The 21598-nt window shown below is 36.7% G+C and overlaps 1 protein-coding gene across 4 annotated transcripts in view; it reads right to left on the bottom strand.

The window, feature by feature from the left end:
• Positions 1 to 21598, bottom strand: part of AKAP6 (A-kinase anchoring protein 6) — a 256359-nt gene that overhangs the window by 197808 nt on the left and 36953 nt on the right. For all 4 annotated transcript variants that reach the window (XM_058025610.1, XM_058025611.1, XM_058025613.1 and 1 more), the window contains exon 2: positions 11667 to 12024. In XM_058025610.1, the coding sequence (XP_057881593.1) occupies positions 11667 to 11981 (315 nt within the window). In that variant the 5' untranslated portion in view covers positions 11982 to 12024. The remainder of the gene's footprint in view (positions 1 to 11666; positions 12025 to 21598) is intronic.

Below are 21598 nucleotides of genomic sequence, written 5' to 3'. Positions count from 1 at the left end.
AATAACTCTTACCACAAAATATAAGTGCTCATTTTGTTTTAAATAAATTTGGAACTGTAAACAAAACAGTGAGAGAACCATGCTGCTACAGAGAGAGAGTTTGCCTTAGGGACTGCCTGGGAGGGTGAGGGGTGATAACAGTAGTGGTCTCACCATGGGTTGAACTGCCATAACTTGCTCTTACTGCTGATTTTTCTGCCAGTTTGTTCTGGACATCCTACAAGCCCCATTGTGTCTGTATGGTCTGCACTATGTCAATTGTGCAGTGGGTGTGCTGTGCAAACAACTTCAAAACAGGAGGCAAAACCTGCCAAAATATTAATTTACCCAGTGATCCATGTAAACCTGAAGAAGCTTTAATTTTGTATCCAAGCAGGAAGGGCTGAGATTATAGCTATCTCCATCTTCAGGGACACCCTTAATTTAAACACTGTCTCCTGCTAGTGGTATTCCCAAACTGGTATTTTTCTGACATAGAGAAATAGTAAAAAATCACTGTAGATATTGAATGTTTCAAGGTAGCAGAAGTGCATATCTATATATATGTACATAAATGCCCACATATTTGTCTGAGGGTTCTATGTCATCTTTACCACCACAAGATCAAGCATTCTATTTTGCAAGTATGCCAAACTTGACATTAGTAAAGACAATTTTTTCAGATAAACATTTTATAAAACTTGCCAATCACTATTGGTAATGCTCCAAAGTTCTGTGCATGTGAAAGCAAGCTTTTCCCATCCCTCCTTATTTATTTTTCCCTCCTCAGCAGCACTAGGCAGCTCCTGCAGCACTAGATGGTGCTGCAGCACAGCTGCAGCTGAACCTGCTGCCTCTGATGTATGCTGGACCTGAAATGTCTCACTGCTCTTTTTAATACTGAAGTTACTAAATACTATTGCCCACGGCCTCTGGGTGTTTGATTTCTTTGTGTTAACATAAGTTCTAGCTTTCTAGGACCCTATGTTTTTTGTGGCTTTCTTGCCCATGCTGTAAGAATAGAAATAAGGAATAAGAAGAAGACTGACATACATAATAAGTGCAGTTAATTACACACAAAGGAATTTTTTAAGGTTATCACTTACTTTGTCTTATACAGTGAACCAAGAAGAGAAATAGCAAAGACCTTCCTACCACACTACAACACAAAACTTCTACCTTGTGAAGGTACTTTTTCTAATAGAAATACAATGAAATAAAATCATAGAAGTAACTAAAACACTACAAATATGTTATTTACGTGTTAAAAATTAATTCAAATTTGTTATTAAACTCTCCATTTCTGTACTTCCATAGAGTTCAACAGGATCCCAGGAGTATAAAGTTGCCTATGTGTGCATTTGCTCAACTTTATTTAAATGTCCATTAGTTTCCTGTCTTTCTTTATATTACTAAATACAAATATTTTGATTTTGTGCATTTATTTTTAATTTTTTTCTATTATTGTTGTATTTGTGCTATTGTTATCATTGCTGTTACTATTATTGTTGTTGTTCTTATTATTATTTCTGTTTGGTTGGCCCTGCTAAGTCGACCTCCATGCACTGGGTAATTTGCCAATTGCAACTGGTTCTGCAAGAGAGCAAAGTCCATTTGCTGGGGAAGTAAGGCCTTCAAAGAAGATTTGAAGCATCTAATAATTGCTGTTTAATGGAGAATTTTTAGGAATTCTTGTAGCTGTTTAATTTATAGTTCCACCTCATTCACAGTATTTCACTACCAAAATTAAATCACCTCCCTTCCATAAATGCTAAAAGCTGTATTTCCTATTCAAGGACAAACTACTCAATCATCAAGGCAACAAAATCATTAGTCATTCAATTGTAACAACTGAATCTTCATCTTTCATAGGGGAACAAACAAAACTAAGCATAAAACCTCCAATAAAATCAGCAAGGTCAGATTCCAGTAATGCAGTTGGTGTTAACACAAAGCCAGGGGCTGACTACCCAGATGCTGCAGGAACATACCACAACCACACTCAAAAAACTGTTTGAAGTAAAAGTAAGTCCTGCACCCTAATAACCTGTGCATTCACTGATTTGAGCGTACTAGAAAACGTATTAAACACTTCAAACGGATTATTTTTCATCCCTTTATGGTTATAGACATTACACAAGCCCAGATTTCAAAACAAAAATGCTCTACACAGAAGTAAGGCTCATGTGTAGCACTGTCATCTACTTCCCTCCTTCATTTTTAATGCAGTAAGTATTCTCAAACATGTGCTCTGTCAGACTCCTGCTCTCCCCACAACGTGGTGCTCCAGGTTTAGGAAGGAAGCAGGGATTTTTGAAGCAGCCATTCAGCATGGCAGCAAATGACTCAGCATTGTGCTTCAGCCAAGGACAAACAGGAGGAAGAAAATTAAAAATGACAGGAATCAGATGGGAGATTTGGAAGACAAAAACTTTGAGAGAGAACCAGAAAACAGCTGAAAGGAAAATAAAACAGGAGAGAGAAGCTAGAAAATAAAGCTAGCAACCAACAGCTAGAACATGATTTGCAACCTAACAAATAAATTCCCAAGCCAGTCTGCACCTGAATCTGATGTGTATTCTTGTGAATAAAGGAAAATGCATTTTTCAGATGTTCTGTAAGATACCCATATAACATGGGTTTTTCCTTGGCAATTTTCAAGCAACCTCTTTAGTAACTTACAGGTGTGGCTCCTTGATTCTGATTTGCTGTCTCCTGTATCAGATAACACAATAGAAAAGAAAGTCCATCTAATAATTGAGAATTGATCAAATTCCCAAATCACACCAAATGCAGTGGAGGTCGCCATGAAGTCCTTGCTGCTCAAAGCAGTCAGTTTGGTGATTTAGCTTAAAAAAAAAAAAAAAAAGGAAGATAAAACCAACGTTGAGAGATACTAAAACTATTTCATTCATACTTAGGATCAAAACTGAATCTTGAACAGATTTGAGACAGGGAAGCTATTCTTGCAGATCTCAGCTGAAAAATCAAAAGCACATCACCTAAATTGTAATGTGGTTTAAAGAAATGTCTTCATCACTTCTTATTCTACTTAAAGTTTGAAAGTAATACAGCATTCAGGATTTTGAGAGGTTTCTGAAAGTAAACAATCCTATTTGTAAACCAGAAATGCAATGCTTCTTTGGAGGAAAGAGAGTGGGCTCCCTTCCCATGTATTCTTCAATTTACCTCTGTTTTGATGCCTCATACTGAACTGCTGGTCTAGATTCCTAGACAAGGTGAGTACTTTAAGTACTCTTTGAAAAGAAGGTTATATTTGTAATAATACATATGAGGTTACCCATTTTACTATGTAAAATTTGGTATTTGAATCCAATGTATCAAAATTATTTATTTCAATTTAAGATTCTAGTCCCATGTGAAAAAGGGATCCCGTACAGATGATAGCAGGTAAACAAATGTGTAGCAAACTGTTTTGTCTTCAGTGAAACAGTTACACCAAGCATCTGAACTATTGGGAAGTCTCCAGAAATACTGTATGAAAGAAGTGCAGATGACCTTAGCAAAGAAAACACAGGCTAGCTACAGTGGTACCACATCTGTACAAATCCTACTGTATTGCCTTGGAAATAGCCCTCTTCCCTTTGTTTTATTATGAGTCTTACAGTAGCTGATAATATTCTTAAGTGTCCAGATTATGAAATTCAGTTAGGGCCTAAAAACCCTAGATTTAATTAAAAGTATTTTAGCTTTGTTTTCTTCCTCAAAATACCCATGGAAGAGCAAGTAAGAATGTTTCATTTAGCATCTTAGCTCTATGATGTTAGAGCATAGTTGGCTAATTGTTTTGCAGACTTCCATTTCATGATTTTGTCTGCCTGGCTGCTGGACAGTGCTGAAATGCAGAAAGAGATGTCAGCCATACCTTTCATACAAACTGATTGTGTGGTGTATCAACCACACTGCTTAATGTTCTTAAAATACAATGCTATTTCTTTATTTGTGGGGCCTTTTGGATAGTTTACGGTACTCAAAAATACAGACACTTGGGACCATTTGAAATAAAACATTTCTCCTTGACTGTAATTTTTTTTTTCCCAAAGGGTACTAACCGTACTCTGTCCCTTCAGATTTTATTCTGTCAGTGTATAAATAGACACAGACACAGAGAAGCCCCTCAATATCTATGGAGCACAAGGTGAACTGCAAACACAGAGGTCTTACACATAATAATGGTGCACTAATGTGAACTGTAGTATCATTTCTCTAGTATGATAGGGCAGGTAATTCAGAAGAATTTTTGAGAAAACCAGAAATGCATGAGGAATAAATGCATATGCAAGGGTAGTAGTGACACTGTATTTCTGTTATTGTACTACAAACATTCACATACAAATACACTTACACATATATATGCCCATAAATGTATGTCAGTTATGAAAATAACAAATTTCATAATTTCAGATCCCAATCATACTGGAAATGCATGTATAAAAATCATGTTTTCTCTATACATTAGCAGATAAACTTATTAAATCTACAGAACCTATTATGAAGAAACTTGCTTTCTTGCCTGTGGAATATCTGCATTGTTCCTATCAGAGGCAAATGTATTCATCTTTACACAAAGAGATGAAAGGCCACACCAAAAGAGAAGACTGTATCCTGGAGCTTGCTTCAAGGCCCTTCTGAAGTATGGAACAACAGTGAAGGGCATGTATGGCTCCAGAGCCAGCTGAGGAGAATAAAAGGATATGGCTCAGACATTTCTGTGATACCTTCTCTCAGCTAACACAGATTAGGAAAAGGAAGTACACTGCTCAGTGGGAAAGGAAAACTGCAAAGTACTACTAGTAGATTTTATATTTTGTGAAAACTTATAAAGGTTCTGTCAGAACTTTGGAGTGCTTTGATTTCTGTAGTATAACACTGTAATGCAGTGCTGCTTTATGCCTTTTGAATTATATGTGTTTTCCAAAAACAAATGGAAACACATTCAAAAAAAGAAGTGCTCTATCTTTTGAAATGCAAGGGTTAGAATAATAACTGACTACATGAAAACTGCTGTCTTTCTCCAGGGAATCACTTACAGGGAGAAACTGGCAGGTATTAGTTCTCCTTTTGCCTTCTGCACAAGAAAATACATAGAACCTGTTTGTTTTGCTGACTTACTAAGCAATCACATCCATCCACAGCATGGTTTCTAATAGTTAGCTAGTGAAAAAGGGATTTCATTCTGAGGAGTAATTCACATAATGCAAGAGGCAAATATCCAAGGATGTTTAAAAATCACCAACTTTCAGAACCTGCTCTTATTAAAATGCAAGTTTGTTATGTAATTGAGATATTCATACTGTATTTTTGGCATTCACACAGCAACCATCCTATAACCTGAAATTTCTTCTGTCAACTCTCCATAAAAGCTCATAAGGAAATTTTAAACATAATGTAACAAACTAAAAAATAAAAATTTCTTACAGTTTGTGCAATTTTCTGTGCCTGACTGTGACTGTTCCCTTATGCCATATTAGAATTTCTGGATATCTATTATAAGTGACACATAATTATAAATTGAAAAAGTAACAAACTCAGCCCCTATAACGGCCAATAAGAAATACATCCACAAAGACTAGTGAAATACCCAAAGCAAGAAAACACCTGTGAACACCTCATTCACAATGCAGATCAGAAATAGGTGACTGCCATAATACATTTTTCTACCTTCTTACATAGAGACTCACATAAATCATTAAGAAAAAGTCCCCACTAGGATTTATGAGGCATTGCTTTTGTGTCTGCTTTTGCTTACACACACATCTATATTTGCATAGATATCCATAAAAAATTATTGCAACAGTCACAGCTATGATAACAAATTCCTATCACTTACTTTTGAATAAAGATAATTATATACTGTTGATGACCTCTCATTTTAAAATTTGACAGTATTAAATTCTACCTACACCACTGAAATAGTATTAATTTACAGTTTTCCAGGAAATCTGAACATCAGTATGTGTTATAATCATCACATACACAAATACTAAAAACACAACACATTCTCTCAGCAAATGTATTTCTTAATGAATTTGTCCAATGGCCTGACATACAAAATTTTTTCATCATAATGAAATTTATATCATTACAGCATTGTATCCAGTAAATATTTCTATTTTAATCAGACTAAGATATAGGCTAGAGGAGACTGTAATAGGTAACATCTGCGCTGGAATATGATAGTCACTTTAATATTTCTCCAGAGACCATTGGTAGAGCATATTAGCTCATTTTCTACAGTTGTATTAACATATTTTAATGTAGGAGCAATATGGAGAGAGGAGAGGAAGAAATAATAATTTGTATTGATTCAAAGTGCACTTAGATGCATTCATGTCTTGGTGACATCTACAACAAAAATTTGGGAGTAAGTATGTTTCAAAAGTGTAAATATCTAAATGAAAATGAGATTTTGCAGTTTTTATTTTAGAACTAGAAGCAGCTGTGACTCATAGAAGACCCACTTTTTTCCTCATCACAGGCAAATGTTCACCTTTTTCTTCTAAGTCTCCTGACTGCTGAACAATCTAAATGTCTATTTTAGGACAACTTCAACACCTCCACAGCACTGCAGATGCTGCTGTACTCATATCTACAAACTCCCTGAACTACACATCACCCTTCTCTGTCCAAATATGTCACTGAGAACTAATGAATGCATCTGTATCCTTGGAAAAAAATCCACAGGTTGCAGAATTTTTGCTCAGTGTGTTGTTAGGTGTTTGCTTTGCAGAAACTCAAGCTGATTAAAGCTGTTCCTTGCTTTAAGGAAAGGGCTTAGATACTCCACACATTGTTCAAAATTCCTTTCCCAAGGCCATGTCTATGACCTCAAGTGAGTCTATCAGGTAACATATGCATTTTCTTTTATCTTTTTTTTTTAATCTGTTTTGCCCAAGCCTGGATGGAATATCCAGTGCTGATGTTCTACCCCTCCAAAGAATATTCAAATCCCTTCGTCACGAGAACACCAATTCCAACATGTTTTACTGGTCACCTTTCCTGCCTCTTCAGAAAGAAAGTCCAAGCTTAAAAGGGTCCAGAATGCTGTCTGCAACTTTTTTTAATTATTCATTTCTCCTGATAAATTATGCAAGCAAGATCTTCCATTATCTCTGGGGCTACCAGTTAAGGCTTCTCCAGCTTTTAGCTATTTTTATTCCCTTGATAGATAGATAACAGCAGACTAACCAAACAGTACTCACTTCTCTACTCAGAAACAGGTAGGAACCTCTTATTGTTTCTCAATTTTTTTTCTACTTTTCATTAGCTCTTAACTCTTTGAGCCTCTTATTTTATTCAAACCAGCAGCTTTTTATCTTAATTTTATCCAGCTTTCTTTAGAAGGCAACTGAGCCTCCTGTAAAATATATCTGCTCTTTCAGTGTTCATGCAAAGCACAGTCCTGCATCATCTTTCTCAGCTGTAATTTAGCTTAGAGATGTCTAAATACCACAAAAACACCTCTTTTGCTCATTTCAGTGTAAGTATTCCACTGCCTAAAATTTTGCTTTTCTGAGCTCAGACTGCCATAAATCCTGACAAGTAACTTTGCACCTGAATTGTAAACTTAATTAGTAGCTAGAAAATTGGCTCAATAATCACTTTCATCCTTGGAGGCACCGACCTGGTAGGCAAGTCAACAGCCCAGGATGGCCCTCTGCACAGAATTAGCCTCTGTTTATGTTAGATAAAACACAGCAAGGGATTTTTTGAGTTTTTGAGGATGTGGGAAAAGTGATTTTTCCTCTCTTAGGCAGAAGAGAAGTTCGCCTAAGAACTACAAAACCAAAATTACTTTTACAGGTGTGCTGTTATTGTAATAGAGCACATTAAGATGTCGTAATCAAGTCACATCTTTTTGCATAAAAATTTCAGTCTGAGCAAGACTGTAGAATTGCCAGACAAGTTGGAAGGTTTCTAAGCAATCTGATTGTTTGACCAGATAACATTTGAGAAACACAGATCTATTTCTGCTATTCCTCGACTTTTTTCCAAATCAAGGAATATGCTCAGGCCACAGGGGAAAACTGAAAATTTTAAAAAAGTAGGCCTACTAAGCTACTCAGAAAATTTTAAAAAGCTAATTAAAGAGGAGGAGAAGAGAAAGATATCTACTGTACCCTGGATTTTGCATTTTTTCAAAATGCTCAAAGCGTAATGGAAAAAGGAATAACCTGTATCTAACTGCAGATATAATACATTCTAATACACTTTAATATCTTTAAGATCTTGTTTTGATAATTTCTCACACTGTCCTCTTAGCCAAGATTTAAATTCAAGGAAAAAGAGCAACTAAAAAGTCCTTGTCCCTCAAAAAAGTAGAAACGCAGATAGTGAAAGGATAACTGTTACAGGATGTTTGATCTCTCTCAAAAGTTCATGAACATTTTCTGGTAGGAGTCAAAAGGAAAAGGTGAGAGATTCAGTTAAAAGATGTTTCTGACCGACCCAGGCATCCTGGAAAACGATGACTGAAGTCTCTTTACTTGGAAAGAGAGACAATAGCAGTGTCTGCAAAAAAGACACTATCATAGCATAAATTGTGTTTGTTTCTATGTCAATAAATGATATATGGTTCAGATACTAAAGTCACAAAGCAGGGGGGAGTGCTAACTACAAAAAAGTTCTAAATTAACAGACATCTCAGATACAGAATATTACACTAGATCATCCCCAATTACTTTTTTTTCCCAAAAAGATAGAAAGCAGCTACCAATAGTTTGAAACAGTAGACCTTTCCTTGTGAGAGTTAAGGGATATAAAGTAAAGCAGAACAGGAGCTGAATCCAAGTTACACCTCAGAAGGATTCCAAGAAAAATTTTGCTGTAAAAGCAAATATATTTTATTAAAAGTATAAAAAACTTAATGGATCATGAAAGCATCTCAGCATTTTAAGACAATACAAGGACACAGACAGCACTTGTATATTTGCTTGTAGCAAACCCCTAATTTTTAAAAATCTCTTTTACAATATTCACAATTGCTAACAGCTACAGTGAATGTGTTAGAGCAATGTAAAAGTATCATAGAACAGCTTGAGTTAAGTGCAATGCCAGATGAAGGACTAAAATAGGACATTCTGGAATCTGAAGAGTTACAGCTCATCCAACTATCTTCCTGAAGCACTCATGTGAAGCTGAGCTTTCCAGGAAATTTCTCAAGGGACAATATAAGAAAAACCTCCCACTCATGCTATGTGGCTGGTTCTGAGAAAGGGCACTGCAAAAGTGAGACAAACAAGTATTTTCAAAGGATCAGTGGTGGGTACTAAAGCCTTAAGTCATGTAGCACGAAAAGAGACCAGCAGCAAACATCAAATCCCTAGGGAACAAGCCACAATAAAGAAACAATGTTCTTGACTACAGAAAGAGCAGAAGCACAGACAGATCTGCAACTGAGATATTGAGTAAATTTTCACAAGAGAAAGAGATGATCTGTGTGCTGAGCAATTTTTCCAAGCAATAATACAAAGAGTCTGCTATGGCCTGGATCCCCAAACCAGTCTTATCACCACAAGCCAACTGACAGCCAGAGGAAAGAAATCAGTTCTAAGCATCCAAAACAAATAGATTCATGAAAATGGAATCAGACATCTCCTGGCTGAGGAAAACAAACTATGAGAAAACGAAAAATTGTTTGTCTTACTGCTACATTTGCGTTTTGAAAATTATATTCAGAAACCATGATGTTATAGACTTTTATCCAGTATCTATATAATTCATTTTTCTCATTATGATTTGGACAAAGGAGCAGAAAGAAGATTTCTTAAATTTGCAGATGAAAACAATGAGTCTGCTTGGAGGAGATACTTGTGGAATGAGATAAAAGAAAAAAAAGTTTAATAATAGACAAAAGTAAAATCCTACATGTAAAATTTCATGGATAAGAGAGAGGTGAAAACACCATTTTGTGGGAAATGAGATTGGGAGCTGCAATGAATTACAAGCTGAACTCGAGTCAATCATCTCCTGCTGTTTTGGAAAGCAAGAAAATGCTAAACTGGTATGTGTTGTTTGACAGATATGTGAAACACTTTTTCCAGTCTACTCAGCAATGGTCAAGCTTCACACTGAGCTCACTGTCAAGCCTGGGCAAAACAGTTCCAGAAGGACACACATCATTGGGAAGGAGCCCCTCAGGAATATTGCCAGAGGACAGAAGAAAAACACTATCTGTACAATGATGTAGTTGGATTTTTTTTGTTTGGTTAGGATTTTTTTGTTATGTCTTTTGCTTCATTTTTGTTATATACTAGATAAGCTATTCAAAATTTATCTAAAGCCTATGTTATATTATACCATATAAAATAATTTCACAACACTTGTTTCTACAGTCATATTTCTTTTTGTCTGTATAGAGTTTTACAGGTCAGCAGGTTACAGAAGTTCTGTATTCCTAATGTGTTTGTTCAAACCTTCCTTAATTTGTTTACATAGCTAAAACCCTTAGGACAGTATTTTATGAACTCCCATTGACTCTTGTGACTTCACAAATAAACTCTACAAAGAAGAAAAACCATGAGGAATGCTATTCATTCACTGACTCAATTTATAAATAAAATGTATTAGTGGACATATGAGGGTGAGCTGTACGTACAGAACATTCTCATTTCATAAGCAGGCACAAATCAGTTCTGCTTGTGCTTTGAACCAGCCCAAAGCTGGGTGCAAACACCACCCACAAGCTCCACAGAGCTCCAGTTTCAGCTCAGCACTGTGCTAATACAGCCACAAGCAATTCCAGATCAGGACTAGCACCAAGCCCAGCAAGACTTCTCATGCCTGCCTGCAGAAATCTTCTCACAGTCTCTGATAAAAACTTACTGCACATTGTGGATTTAGTCCTTTCTTTTTGTCAAAAGCTGGCAATGTCTATCCTAATTTTTTTTTTAGAAAAACAGTGGGGCCATTAATAAATCATGATCAGCTCTCTATTTGGTTAGGATTTATTACAGTACCATCATTCTGGTTGGTGTTAGTATACAGTGTTGTATTTTAAGACAGTTTACAGTTACAGTCCTAAAATAAACACAAATAAAATACCATTGCACTGAGTGTGAAGGAAGACTGTGTTCACATAAACAGGCTTCAGAAGGCAACTCTGAAGACAGCTCACTCTGAAGAGATAACATTTGTGCTATTTTTGGAGACTGCTACCCTCAAAAGCATGCTTCAACTGCTGCAGCAAACCAGGCCATGCAAATGAACATACACTTATGGTTCCAGGCATTAACTATTTGAATTTTGCCTTAAATTTCAAATGAGTGGCCCCGTTTACTGGAATGTTGGGAATTTTATTGGAATTTCATTTGGGAGTTTTAGATACAGAAGCCCATTAAAATCAGTGGGAATATTTCTGGGCACTGGTGAGATGGCCAGTCAGGTTACTGATAATGTCTTTTTGCTTGCTTTTGGAGAATGAACACGTTCACGAATATGGTTATGACTGTTGAATTAAGTGATGAGCAAATAACGCTGCAAAAAATCTGATAATTGAGTGGTTTCTATTACCTCCCTTAAATCCCTTAAAAGGATTTATTCACTTTTTAACCCAGGCTGTCAGATATGCTTCAGCGGATAGGACAAGCCCTTTTGTTGATTTTACTAACAGCAGAGTTGAAAGAGACGCCTTCCCTGAGAAGCCTGCGATGCAAACCCCACCATACCTTGAGCTGCACCAGGTGCACATCCACGTGCTTGCTGTCCGAGTCCTGCTGGACGGAGTGGGTCAGGTCGCGCACCCTCTCGGACGTCATCCGCAGCCAGGTCTCAATCTCTGGCAAGTGGAGAACAATCTTCCAGTCAGCCCCCGTGTGCAGAGGAGGGGGCTTCTCATACTGCTGGCCAGAGTCCAGGTCCTTCATGACGTCCCCTTCCCCTTCTTGTTCCACTGTGGGAGTCATGTTTATGAGCATGGGAGAGGCATCAGAGGGCATGGGATCCAGTTCTTGTGTTCTCATGGGAGAAAGTGCTACATCCATGGCTAGCGTGTCAAAGCCTAAACCATACTTCTTTCAAAACCAGCTGCAAAGATAAAAAAAACCACACCATTGTTTTGAGACCAAATTCAGCAACAAAATGCTCAAAGACAAGGAGTAAATGATAATGCCTGAGATGTATTGCACGTCTAAATAAATTCCTCACCCTAAAAATCTATACTGAAGTTCAAGACCAAATAGATTTTTTCAAAATAACTTTGTTGATTTGAACATGATCTTTGTATGAGTAAAGTAACGACTATTGCATTTCTCTCATTGTAATTTCCAATTGTAATTTTTCATCTAATTTCCAATCACCTTGGAAATTACAGTTTTCATTAATGAAAAGTATGTTCTGATTTTTTACAACTGTAACATAAATAAATGAACATTGACAAAGTCAGCAGAACTTTACTGAAATCCACAAGTTAATACAAGACTGGTATCCATAAACGAGTAGATATTGGAACATATTCCTTGGCCTGAAATTTAAGACTAAACACAGAATATTTTAAGATTTATTTAAATTTCCCTACTGTCCACTCGACTACTGATCATGTACAACAAAATTTTGCACAGAAACTTGAAGAAATTATTGAGGACACTTGGTTGATTTCTTGATTTTCCTTTAGAACTTTAAATTCTAGCAGTTTTGTTAGATTAAGAACTGTTGCAATAACCAACAATTCTAACAAAGCACAGATATAATAATTCCCAGGGTAAAAACATGTACCTAAAATTAAAACATCATTTAACAAAGTGGCTTTATGAAAGGCCAAATACTCTGACATCAATATACACTTATGAGATCCACTGAAAAAAGTAAATAAGTAAAATATTTTACTTTGTACTTCTTCTCTATGTTCTAGTTACATGTGTACTACACATGAAGAAGGCTGCTATAAAATCTATGCATAAAAAAAGGAAAAAAACCCACAAAACCAAAAACAAACAAGCCAAAAATAACCCCAAACAACTTCACTTATTTAACATAAAATCTCTAAGACTGTAGAAAAAACAGACTTTTCACTGTTCAATCAACACTGTGACTACTGAGTTATAGTCCTAAATATTTCAGGGAGTCTCAGCATCCAGAGACTACTGCTGCAGGCAGTGAGAGTATTAAAAAAGTATCCAGTCACAAATTCACTTGTCATAGCCAGGAAGGACAAAAAAATTATATTTTATGTTAATTCGATTTTATTTTCTACCCTGCCACTAATTAGTAAATCAGTGTTTGCACATCTATCACGCTCACAAAACAGTATGTTAAAGCTATACTAAATAATAACGCTGAACATAAATTTGGTACTTCAGAACAAAAACTTTAATCATTGCAATCAAGCAAAGAAAATGAAAGAAGAATCCAAATATTCTCAGTGCCTGCTGTATAATTTCCAACTCTTTTAGCTCAAATTTTGAAAAATCATTAATTAAAATGTGTTAAATAAAAAGTTCTGCAGCAAAGGTGGGTGAAAGTAACATTTCAGCATGCTAAGTATTTTCTAAGGTCATCCCTTTACATTACCTACTTTTCAGCTTAAACTCTGTTGCTAGAAGTACTCAACATAAATTGTTAGAAAAAAACCAGTGTAATAACATTTTTGTCTGAGACATTGCTGACCATAGTCCCGGTTCTAAAGCACAGAATTCACCCAACAGCTGAAACTATGTCAACATTTTAAACGTATTATTCACATTATTTTCTCCTGAAAGTGAAAGTTTGGTGAAACACAGGTGGTCCTTATTTCTGCATGTTTACTGTTAAACATGCGAACCAGAGAATCAGCTGTGAATCACTAAATGATACCAAAGCACAGGAAGAGCAGTGCTTGCTTCCTAGGTTTTTCACAAAAAAAAAAAAAAAAAAAAAAAAAAAAAAAAAATTCAAACAAAACAAGCCTGGCACTCTTGCAGAGTTTTTCAGTATGACTCAGCTCTAGTAAGGACATTAAAGCAATTAGCAAGGAGAAATGAAAACATGCTCCTGCAGAAGCAAACAAAAGCTGCTCCATGCTGCATGCAGAGCACTTCCAGCTTTCATGCACTGAGTGGGCAATTAGCAGCCATTAGGAACCTGCTGACCTGGCTTTTGTTACTGCGCGCTTGACTCTGAGAGTGGCTCTCCAGCATTACAGCTAATGCCTCCTTAATCCTAGCAGCCCTTACACTCAAGCCCTTTGCATTCTTCCCTTTCTGCCAGACCACAAGTTGCAACACTTCAATTACGAATATGGGGAGAAATTTTAAAATAAAGAATTCTTTTCATCTTCGAAAAAAATTATAAAAAAGTAACAAAATGCACTGTGGATACTAATTAGCAAGGTCTGTGAAAGCTTTAAATAGCTCACAAATGCCCGAAAGGAGAAACTTGCAGCTACAAATGACTGAATCCAAACACTCGGACACAGATTTCTTTATACTGATTCCTGGCAGAATAAAAAGGCATCATCATCATCCAACTGCGCTGCGAGAAAGGACAGCTGGAAGGTTCATCCTGCGGACCGAAGTGGCGCGGCCACGCTGGGTCTCCCGCAGCCGGCGGAGAAAGCGAAAGCTGCGCGTCCGCTGCCGTCCCCTCCGCCCGCCCGCCCGCGGCTCCGCCCGGCTGGCACGGCCCGGCAGCGCCCTGCCCCAGCGGCGCGGCCGGGAACCCGCCGCAAACAGGGAAATCCCCCGCGCAGAGGCGCTTTTACAAAATTCCAATGTTGGAGTACGGAATAGCAAACAACAAGGCCCAGCAGCAACAGCCAGCCTCATAGATATATCCATTTTGTGCAACTCACGAGTTACAAAACTTGCCAAAACACTCTGGGATCAGAAGTAGGTTGTGCTAGACAAAAGGGTTAAGAAGGGATGATCAAGTTAAACAATACTTTGGGGTCCTATTGATATTTTAAGTGACTGATTTAGATGCTGGCCTTAAATTTGGTTATATTTCTGGAGTGTTTTGTTTTTTCCAGATTTTGTGACAAAATGTACAAATAGTGAATTGCAAACCACTACAATAAGTGTTAGAACACATATCAAAACTGAATTAATTTTTTTCGAGGTGATCTTTATACCTTGCAATTCTTTTTTTTTTTTTTTTTTAATGAGGTAAAGAAGGGATTATTTTCCTTCTAAGCAGGACCTTATCACTCTAGAATTTCTTTTTATAAAACTCAAAAGCTATGTTTAGTCTCATTTTCTACATCACAAAACTCTGGTAGCATCAATGACAATTTTAGGCGGGCAAGCCATACTAAATCACATCCCAGCTTGTTTCTAAGCCAAACCTCTTCTGTACCCAGAAGAGTTATACAAACCAGCTGATATTAAATTTGCAGGTGAACAGATGAAAATGCAATGTCAAATGTCCTGATCAATAAAACAGTTCCGTCTTTCAACATGTGTAGGGCATAACCTTATTTTCATCATCACAATCAGACTGAGAGTTATGATCCCATTATTTCTAAAAAATACTCCTCCAATTATTTATTTCTGCCACTTCAAAAGCTACTGCTTCAGTCTGCTGAGGGGCACATTTAAGAACTATATAACACAGCCACCACAGCTTGCATTCCTTCTCGTGGGAGAAAAAAAAATAGATGAATTGAACATATTTTTTTGCCTTGTGTTAATTCTTCATATACAGTTTTACATTGTCATGGATCCTTGTATAAAAGGTGAGAGATCCTGTGTAAGCACATGCACACATATGCTTTCTATCTTCATCTTCAATAAGTGCATTACGCCGAGCAGATGGCTGATTACCTTCCACTAATCACACAGACAATCTCACTTTCCCCTGCTTTTCTGCTCAGTCAGATGCTAACACTCTTGCACAAAACATAGAATGTCTGTGTCAACCATAATAAAGTTTATCAATCACCACAAGCCTTGGAAGGCTTCTCACACTCATTCTGCTCCCCAGTTGTTCACATTTCCCTTGTTTATAAATTGCAGGCCACATTCACTCTGCCAGCATCAGATCATCCACCCTTTCCTCCAACAGCAGTCAGCTCCTGTCAAACAAAGCATCATTAAGCATTTTAAGCCATGGAGTAGTCCAGTCATTGATCAGTGGTGCAGACACTGGGCCGAATGAATGTTAATGAGCTCTAATTTCCCTTACTGTCACATATTGTTAAAATCAGCCACAATCACTATACAGCCACCTGTCTGTCACGTAAATAATTTATTTCAATCCCAAAAATGCCACAAAAAACCTCAGAGAAACTCCATCACTAAATAATTTTGTGTGCTTGCTGGCTTTGAAATCTAATGATGTAAATTTTAACATCAGATTTAACAAGCGCATTGAGGCTGAATTTTCTTGAATATATACAGTGAAAACAAATGTCTCACACAGACAAGTTATATTATAATGTCTTTTCCATTTCAGTAGTCTCAGGAATTCTCTGCCAAGTTTAAGGCTCATTATACTTTTCCTTGAAAATGTAATCAACTGTATCAACTACAAAGATAAATTATGTCAGTGCACAAAAAACCTGAAATATATAATGTCAGTTACATAGAGAGAAAATTGAATTTAATATCACATACTCCACTGATCTTGTTGCTGATTTCTTATATGATTTAAGAAATAAAAACTTTGAAATAACTGAATTCTAATGGACCCAGTTTAGGTTCTTCGCTTCATATCATGCCTTGTGAATGTGTTTCAGAAATACTTCTTTTGCAATTATCCTATGATTATATTTAAAATTCTGACCAAACTGGACAATTTCTAATTTAGGATTGCTTGGCCTCCTATTCCATGTATGACACTCTTAGAAAGTATATCTGATAGGGAACAGGATGATGCCTTGATTCCTTCAGGATATAGACCAGAGAGGCTTGCACAGTAATTCCAGTATTAAACATGAACACTAACATGAATCATGATTACAGTTTTTAATGTGACTGACTTAAAGTCCATTAAAAAGTCTGCCCCCAAGCCTTTAATGGCAGCAAAGCCAGACCATCAATTTTTAACTCAGGAAATCCAACCATGGACGTTCAAGTTCCTGATTATGTGAATAAATCAGAATTTAAGACGCCACAATGACCCAACAGAATCTTTGTTACTTATGGTTTCTTTTTCTAATACGAGGTGAAAGAAAATGTGGAACTCAAAGGCAAGTGTTCAGCCAGAAACTGGAAATTATTGTGGCAAATCAGGGAAAGTGGAAATTCTCCTGGAGGATTTAGCAAAGGATCTGTATGAAAGTGATGGCCTAGCAGGAGAGACTGTGAAATAAACCAACAGCCCATAAGGTCCAGGCATTACATACCCAGGAAATCTCCCAGAAGCCAAGGGTAAAACAGGCAAATTGCCAGTTATGGCGTACATGACCTTCCATTTGGAACTGCTTTGGTTCTTAGGATATCCAATTGCAAAGAAAGGTTCTGCAGATCCATTCACATCATGTTTATGCCATGAAAACTTGTAGAAACTGTAGCAGAATGAGGCAACGCCATTTTTTTAGAGGAAGACCCTCCCCTCCTGTTCCTGAAAAGCATACTACTGGTGTATTCCGACAAAATGCTTTTGACAACATTCAGAGCCAAAGGCTAAATGAGTCTAAATAGCCATAGCATAAGAAGGAAGGTCCTTGCTGGACAATTAATGAAAACAGTAAACAGGGGAATGAAGAACAAATGCGGATCACAAGCAGGGTTTCACAGAAACCTCTGCTAAGCACTATGTTTCTCAATAAACAGATTAATGACCTGAAAAATGGGTGAAAAATTAAGTGGAAAAGGTTTGTAGGAGGTATTGGGGCAAATATCAACTCTGAGTAAATGAAAGATGTTCACAAGGCAAAAAACTGAGCAATAACATATAAGATTAAACTTACATAGACAAATATTAAGTTATGTGTATGAAAAAGACAAAACAATCCAACCAATCGCAAAAAAGGTGAAGCCTTGCCTGAAACAATGCATTAAATTTATCTGCTCCTAGCTCATATAATTTTATGTTCTCACTTACAAAAAAGCAGGCAGGCTAGCTGGAAATGATCCCACTAGACAAGTGCCATGAGGTACATCAGAAAAAATTCTACACGACAACATATACAGACATTGAAAACAATTGTGTAGTGCCAGACTCATACAGACAGAGAAATGTATTCAGAGAGTCAAGCATAATGTGATGAGCAGTTGTGTTTCCTGGTCCTTTCTAACTCAGTACAGGCGTGCCCTGCAGTGAGTATCTGGGAGATGATGTGCTACAAAGAGATTAGCATTAAAATGGACAAAGACAAATTAGCTGCTTCATATTAACTCATCATCACTTCAACATCCTTTATTAGCTAACTGCTCTACACCATCTTGGGCCTTTGTTGCCCTAATTTTCACTCCAAAAAGCCATCAGTACATAGAGTCAATTTTTACACACTGATGTTTCAGCACACATTTGAGTGGTTTTTTGTTGGCTTTTTTTTTTACGCATTTGGGCAGGTTGTTTCAGCTTCCCTGGATAAAGTCATTTTTGTCATTCTAGTGGCTAAGAGTGAGCAAAATACTTGCAAATATAAAAGAATTTTTCCCTTCAGCTACAAAAGTCAGATGGTGAAGGATGCATAATAACTACTCTAGCAAGAAGATGGTGTCTTGTTCCAAAATTTTTCTCCAAAGAGATAGTGTGAAACATCTTTTAAATTGGAAGATAGCAAAATCAAGATTAGGCTTGGCTGAATATTAATCTGGATTTAAATGATCTTTCAGTATAGACAGAGGCAGTGAGATATAAGACAGAACATTGTGAGCTGTTTCTCCTATCACAGCAAAATGAAAAAAACTGGTGCAACTCAGCTCAAAGTTAGGGCAAATAAAAATAACATTTCGCTTCAATTTCACACTCTAGTTTCATTGCAAATAAATGTTAATCACTTAGGAGAAATCTTAACATTTTTTTCTGGGAAAATTTTCCAGGGGCTAAATGAGCTTATTCCTTTTAATTATGGAAGATGATTATAAGAAATTAATTACATGTATCAAGAAGCAATATGACCTCATAATAGATCAGATAAGAACTTTCTCACATGTATTGTAAAAAGTATGTCAGCCACAGCCAATGTCTCGCTGCCTTCCAAGTCTTACATCTTTCTCTAGCAGAACGACCATAATTTCAGCTTCTTCCTTAAATATCTTACAGGTACTGCAATAGTGGATGTTCTGTCAATCAGTATAAATGTTATTTAAAAAAAAACAAACCCAAACCAACAGCAATCCACCTGCAGAATTCTTCAAGGCACAACATTACTATGTCGGACCCAACAGTGCAACTAGAGGCATTTAAATTTCCCCAGCCCCAATCCTAATGATAAATAAATCAAAATAGCCACAAGATATGCCATCATTTCTGAAACCAGTTTTGTTACATTAAATTTTTAAAAAATTATCATAAGAAAGGTAGAATTTTGAAGAAACTGCTACTTTTTGGAATTATGGACAAGGCAGCTGCTGACACCAGAGAGCCCTTGTGAAAATCAGCATTCTGTGTAATATGAGACAACACTAAGTAAGAATTTACAGGGGCAGTTAGTCACAGTCATGTAAAGTTTAACTATAAATAATTTAGCTGTTCAGTATAATATTTTCTCAGGTCTTCTTTAAAAGAACACCAAAGCAATTGCTTTTTTTCCTAATTTGGGCATTCACAAAAATAGACCAATTTCTTTGGACCAGAAGCTGTTTCATTGTACTGAGTCATGCTCATGAAAGGTTCTGCTATATTGTTTTGGTTCATGGTAGTGCCTCATGTCAGTAACACATTATCAAATGTGTGCATGCCATTGTTTCAGACATTCAGCTATCACAGTAATAGTGCAGTGTAAAATAGTTTCTTTATTTTGGGGATTAATTTTTAATATACATTAAAATACTTGGTGTACTACAAGGATGACCCGCAGCTTCAGTAACTATTCTGCAAATTCTTCCCTCCTCAATCATGATGTGGATAAAATCCTGCCACTTCATGTTGATTTACTGGTCAGCTAAAAATAGATATCTAGTCCTGTTGTGTAATCAGTCAATTGACCACAACACACAAAATTAAGGCACAAATGTTTTTACCCTTTTAAGTAGTTCTCATATATTACACTGCTTTCTTCTGTCATAAACTTGATCAGGTACACCAAAATTAGGTTAAATTAGAAGAGGAATAAAAATTTTGATGGTTCTGAAAATTCATGGTACAAAATTATTTCTTCAAAACCTTAACTAGTTAAAAGATCTTAACATAAGTTAACAATCCCCAAACTGCAAACTGCTGTGAGTAAAATTTTTGGTTTAAAGATACCCACAATTACAAATTTTTAAGAGGGATAAAACTCTACTTCCTAAAGGCAAGCACAGGAGGAAAAGTCGGTACTATTCAGCAATCCTATACAATTGTAAGGTTGTTTTCATTATTTACACACAGTGTCTTGTTATCATGGGAAGCACCTGCCTCCATTCTAAGGCTTTACATGGTGGACTAGATGCTACTATAACTGTACTTAAGAAATGACACAAGAACTCTAGAAAATATGGCTAGAATGAGGCAAAGGGAAGGGGAAGGATACAGATTTAAAGCTCACTGTGTCACTACAGGGAACAAGGACCCTGAATAGGTATTCTGCCTACTCCGGGTAGCTTTTTTTCTTTCTTCCTGCCTTCCTCAATGGTTTTGACTCTTGTTCTATGACAACAGGACAAAGAAACACCTATGTACAGTAAATTCTTTGTAAGACCAAACTGATAAGATGGTGAAGAGATCACCTTACAAAATTAAAAACCATCTCAAAGATGATCTTGCACAATGGGTCCTGACCAAACTGCAGTATAAGGACAGATATCACAGACCCTGGCCACCTGCACAGTAGGTCGCAACTTGATTTTTATAGTAATCTATGGGCTGGCATTGAAGAGAAAGATGTCTGGCTACAGCTACAGAAGCTGCTTGTATGTGAGGATAAGCAGGTTTGGATATTTCTGATTCAGATCCTTGAATCCCTGTAACTTGCAAAACATTGCCTTTGTTTTCTGCCTCATCACGACTGGGCTACACAATGTCCTGCTGCACAATGACAATGTGCAATCAGCTAAAGTTGTTCATTTTTGTTTATTGCTTTTTTCTCCTGATATAAAAATACATGTAGCATCATGTTCTGAGACTTCTCTGAATGCTTTCAAGCACAGGAGATTCTCCTGGGAATGTAACTGAGGATTTATATTAAATTTTCCAGGACCAGTAATGATTATACTCACTAAATTGGATCTTAAGATACCACTTTCTTCATAAGTGTAGCTCGAGAATGACAGCTCTTACCCCATCTGCTGCCACCAGCAGGTGACATTCGCACCAGCACATTTTATGAATAAATGACTTGCAAACTCCCCCTTCTCCACATATATATATATGGTGTACACTTTTAGTCAATCTGTACAACTCACATAATTCTCTTATTATTTTCAGAATTGTACTGAACAAGTTAATAATATTAATCAATTAACAGAGATGCCATAAAACAGTCCACAGGAGTGGACATAATCTCCTATGCAAATTACATTTTAGATAAAGCACCTAAAAAACCAATAGAATCTCAACACTTAGTGAAAAACTGAAATAATTGTATGAACTGGTA

This window comes from Melospiza georgiana, chromosome 6, assembly GCF_028018845.1.
Source record: "Melospiza georgiana isolate bMelGeo1 chromosome 6, bMelGeo1.pri, whole genome shotgun sequence".
NCBI classification, from domain to species: Eukaryota; Metazoa; Chordata; class Aves; order Passeriformes; family Passerellidae; genus Melospiza; species Melospiza georgiana.
This window is presented reverse-complemented; position numbering and strand designations above follow the sequence as displayed.